This window comes from Pinus tabuliformis, chromosome X, assembly GCF_031772625.1.
Source record: "Pinus tabuliformis cultivar Carrire ecotype Pingquan chromosome X, CPIR1, whole genome shotgun sequence".
In the NCBI taxonomy this organism is placed as follows: Eukaryota; Viridiplantae; Streptophyta; class Pinopsida; order Pinales; family Pinaceae; genus Pinus; species Pinus tabuliformis.
Window position 1 is genome coordinate 563,903,333 of NC_142308.1, and position 5,271 is coordinate 563,908,603.

General features: G+C 37.7%; 1 protein-coding gene across 1 annotated transcript; it reads right to left on the bottom strand.

The window, feature by feature from the left end:
* Positions 1 to 1,070: 1,070 nt before the first annotated feature.
* On the bottom strand, positions 1,071 to 2,399 carry LOC149141271 (uncharacterized). Its single transcript, XM_089451205.1, has one exon. It carries the CDS (start codon positions 2,397 to 2,399, stop codon positions 1,071 to 1,073), a length of 1,329 nt encoding a protein of 442 aa, XP_089307331.1.
* Positions 2,400 to 5,271: the final 2,872 nt, after the last annotated feature.

Below are 5,271 nucleotides of genomic sequence, written 5' to 3' on the forward strand. Positions count from 1 at the left end.
TATTTTCTTATAAAAGCGGTCTAACATCCAGGACCAATCCGCCACTCTGTATCCGGCTGCTTTCATATTGAATCCCAAATATTTGAGCCCATTCCTAAGCGGAATAGCTCTGATGTTAAAAAGTTGAGTAAGAAAAGGAATCAAAACCCCATTTATGTCTTCAACATGAAATGAGGATTTCCCTTCATTTATAAACATGCCTGTGGCAGAGTGGAATCTGACCAAGATCTCATGTAAACATGTCCAGGTTGCTCTGCACAAAATTGCAGTAATGAGAATATCGTCAACGAACAAATTATGGGATAAAGATATCCCTCTGCACATAGGAAGAGGTCGGTAGAGGTTTAGCTGGATCGCCCTCTTGATTTGGAGGCTAAGAAAATCCATTACCAGGATGAATAGAAGTGGAGACAAGGAACATACTTGCCTAAGCCCCCTAGCTGCTTTAAAAAAATGAGATGGAATTCCATTGATTAAAACAGCATAGCTTACCTCCTCTATGCAAGCCATGATCCATCTGGTACACCTGTAATCAAGTCCAACCTTCGCTAGAAGACATCTGATAAAACCCCAGTCCACGCTATCATATGCCCTTTTTAGATCAATTTTTAGAATAGCAGCATCCAATTTTCTAGTATGAATAGAGTGAAGTGATTCTTGAGTGAGGGCCACCACGTCCAAGATGTCGTCCAAGATGTTTATGTCCCTGAGAAAGCCATGTTGTTCAGGGGACAGATACAAAGATAAAACATTCCTTATTATGATTGCAATGATTTTTGAGATTGTTTTGTATAGAACATTACACAACGAAATTGGTCAAAAATCAGAAAAGGATGTGGAATGTATCTTATTAGGAATCAGGGCAATGTATGTGGATGTGATTTGATGACAAATATTACCATTTAATCTAGAATCCTCAACCATTTTTAGAATGTCATCCTTAAACAAGTCAAAAAATGGATAAAGAAGTCGATAGACCATCCGTCCGACCCCGGACATTTGTCTTTCTGGAAGGATTTCATCGTCTCCAGTAATTCATCCTCAGTGATTTCCGAGAATAGGGCAGCATTCTAATTTTCATCAAACATAGTAGGGTACAGTTCAATGCCCCATATTATATCTTCAATGCGGCTACCAATATCCCTGTTGTAGGCCTTCTTGAAGAATTTTACAGCTTCATTAGCTATATCCTCCTGGGAGAAAAAAGATTTGCCAGCTTCATCCTTTATTTCCCAAATCGTATTCACTTGTCTCCGCCTGTTAGCATATCTGTGAAAAAACTTGGTATTCTTATCTCCTTCCCGTAGCCATGTGGCACGACTCTTGAGTCTCCATGTGGATTCTTCTTCTGCCAGAATCTTTTGCTTCTTTTTTTCAAGGTCCCAAATATGTTTCCAGATATGAGAAGATATGGAAGCATTTTTAAATTGTATAGCTAAAGATTGCAGTTGTATTCCTATGTCTTTCAACAATCTTCTATTGAGAACTGTTTTCTCTCTTTGCCACTTTTTGACTTTGCTGCGGAGATTTTCCAACCGATGAATAAAATCCTGCGATTGATGCTGATCCAAACTTGTGCATTGTTGCCACGTTTCTTTTAAAAACTTGTTGAATTGATCATCAGAGAGCCACGTTCGGTTGAACTTGAATGGGTAACCATATTTGTAACCAAATTTATTCCATTGAATAAATATGGGGTGGTGATATGAAATATACGAAGGGAGTATTTTCATCACTGGGGGACAATATTTTTCTATCAACATTCCATGAAGTATAAATCTGTCTAACCTTTTGGCCATGAAGGAGTCGTTTGACCGACCATTGTCCCAAGTGGGTCCTCGGCAATTTGGCTGTATGTCAATGAAATTATTCTGGATGATAGCATTGCGAATCATGCGCCCAATTGGGTCGGATTTCCTGCCATTGCCCCAAATCTCATCGTTACACAATGTGCAATTAAAATCACCACCAATAATTAGAGATTCAATGTCAAGGAGTTCAAATGACAGAAATTTCTCCCAAAAAGGAAAGTGATATCTATAAGGGGCATATAAGTTTAATATATGAACTGGATCAGAACATCCACGAAAGTGGGCCAAAATGAGGATGCCGGCAAAACATTGAAAGGCAACCGCCTTGATCCATTTAGGGTCCCATAAAACTGCTAACCCGCCAGACAATGCCATAGAGCTGGAAGCCACGATGTGCCAAGAAGGGAACATCCTTTTGAAGTAAGAAATGGTTTGAGAATCATCATGCATTGTTTCCTGTATCAGAAGCAACCTGGATTTTGTAGACAAAAAAGGATTCTTGAGTGCCATAAACTTTGGGTCTGCACCAAGACCCCGAATGTACAAAGATAGAAGATTATTCATTGCGGTCATTTTGATGGCCGTCATGCTCTAAGAGGCCCTTAGCAGGGAGATCATCCGAAGCAATTTCAGAAACAAGGATATCAACCAGGTTTAGATCCATGGACGGTGTATCCTTTCTACCCATCCTTTCGCGGAAGTGTCTGCTTCCCCTCTTTTCCTTGCGGCGAACCGTAATGTTTTCGACTGAATTAGGGTTGATGATAGGGGTAGGGGAGCGGTCTGGTTTATGGATAATGAGAGGTTTGAGGTTTAAGGATGCCCGATTGAGCAGAATTTCAATATCACAGTCGAAAGAATTAATGTCAGAGGACCTTGGCGAGTTATAAGGGGTGAAAGATTCACATACGGCTTTCCCTTTTGCTGCATTCCAAACAGGGGGAGAAGGGTGGCTAATGGAGTGGGAAGGGTTATCAGCAGGGGATAAGGGAGAGGAAGAAATGTATTAAATGGAAGAGGATGGGCTAGCCATTGACGATTTGTCAATAGGCTGGGGGAGGAGAATAACAACGACAGGGTTAGGTTCAGGCGGAGGGGGAGGTATAGAGAAACTAGTTCGAGGGGAGGGCGGATCAATGGCAGATCTAATAGGAAGTTTGGGCGAAAAAAATGACCTACGTTCGGCATCATCTGGGCCAATATTTCGTTCAGTGGGATCCACCGATAATGATCGTGAACGCGGATGGCCAGAAGGTCTATCCATGGACGAACGATGAGGCGGGAAAAACCAGGAATTAGGAATATGAGGAACCTGAAAAGGGTCGGCACTGAGAGGCAGCTCCATGTTGTCACATTCGATTGAAGCACCCGCTTTGTTCGCCGGAAAGGGCTTATACTTGTGTCTAAAAGCATGTTTTCGAGGGCATTGTGGAAGAAGATGGCCAGTCCTATGATTGTTTGCAAAGTATTATTTTTGTCTTAATTACTATTATTTCATTTGAAATTATTTTTGTTTTAATAATTATCTCACTATTTTATTTAGAGAAGTGAAATATATTAATAGTCTTGGTAAAAGGGAAGTTTTTTTCTTTTTTTCTCTCTCACATACATAGATGGTGGAGGGAACAGAATATGGTGGTAGATGGATGAACTTTCAAAGCAAGGACTTCTACTAAAAACAAGAACAATTCAGCTTGAGGAATGGAGAAATGAGGACAACATTTTCTCTGGTTTCTTCCAACTATTTTAAAATATTTTTTCAGTGTCTCTTTTGTTGATTGTTTCTCGAAGAAAAGTGTTTTTTCTTATCTTTTGTTCCTCTGTTTTTCTTTCTATTCCTTGGTTTCTAAACTTCAATGGAAATATGTATAATGTGACAATGTAGATACTTTGTTGATAATGATATATTTGGTTTCTCATGGCCTCTTAGAATACAATTAGTTTCCTAGGTTGAGAGCTTATAGCTACTAGAATTGGTCTACTCAGTCCAAGCATATAGCATTGAATATTTGTCTTGTAGATGTCTAATGTGTGATCACTCAAAAGTTTTTTGTAATGTATCTTTGATTCCAAATGAATAGCAAGATAAGTCTTTGTTTTTTCTGAATATATATATATATATATATATATATATATATATATATATATTTTATATTTCACACACACATATATAAGTATGTTAATTTTATAGTAAATATATTCTCTTTTTGTCACCAATTTAATCAGAATTCATCAAAAACTTCATAATAAGTAACTGCTCTAAAAGGCTCATGCATGGTAGAACAATACATTCGAGGATTTTTCTAATCATGAAATTTATTAAAGATTTGAATCAATGGGAACTAAAACTCTTTATATCATGATATTCTCACAATTAGAGGAAAGTTCGCTAGGTTAGATAGCTCCCATATATATACATATATTTTTAATGTTAATAAACTAAAATGGAAAAAAAATGGTATCCATTGTACAATGTGCAAACAAAACTCTGTGTGTGTGTGAGAGAGAGAAATTTATTTTTCATGGGTCCATTATGTTGAATGATGACCTAACCTTGAGTTCTAAAGAACGCAGTTTATCTTGGGTACCATCCTCGAAACGATGGGAGGCGCATGATGGGTTTCCCTAAAAAATAATTATAGGTTTTTAAATTCATCTCAAGGATAGTGACATTCCTAATAACATAGTGGTTCTTTGGTTGTTGGATGTATATGTTATGACCACAAATGGGGCCTCTATTGAGTTAAATGTATATGGTATGACCCCATGGGGAGGCAAATATAGGGTTAAATGTGCATGCAATATGTAAATGTATATTTAATAAGGTCGACCTATTAATGAAGGGGGCACACGGGCAATGTGTGATTAGGTGTATACAAAGATCATATAGTCATTATTGAAGACATGTGATTTGGGATATGTGAATGTAATTGGTTTCTATAGGAGGTTATCTTATTCTTTAAGGAGTTATTGTGTAACTTCTCTCTCTTATCTATATTATGTCTTTTCATCATAATGTTAAACTCCAATATAGATGAAAAGACATAAAAACTCGAAGTATGTGTCATGCACAACAATGTGAGCATGGAGCACAACTCCAATATAGATAACAGAGACAAGTTACACTATAACTCCTTTTAGAATAGGAGAATCTCCTTGAAATACCAATTACATTCATACATCCTGAATCACATGTCCTCAATAATGATTGCATGATCTCTATATATACCTATTCGTGCATTGCCCATGTAACCCCTTCATCACTAGGCTGAGTCTATTCCATATACATTTACATATTACATGTACATTTAATCCCCTATATGCCCCTCCATAGGGTCATACCATATACATTTGACACAATATGGGCCCCACTTGGGGTCATAATTGTAACAGCCCCTAGTTGATTTCTTATCTAAATAAAAATAAAACCAAGGTCATGGCACACGTATTCCAAGTTGAA

Bases quoted from the DNA above. Each gene is read 5' to 3' on its own strand.
- LOC149141271 (XM_089451205.1), bottom strand. From the start codon at position 2,399: ATGACGGCCATCAAAATGACCGCAATGAATAATCTTCTATCTTTGTAC.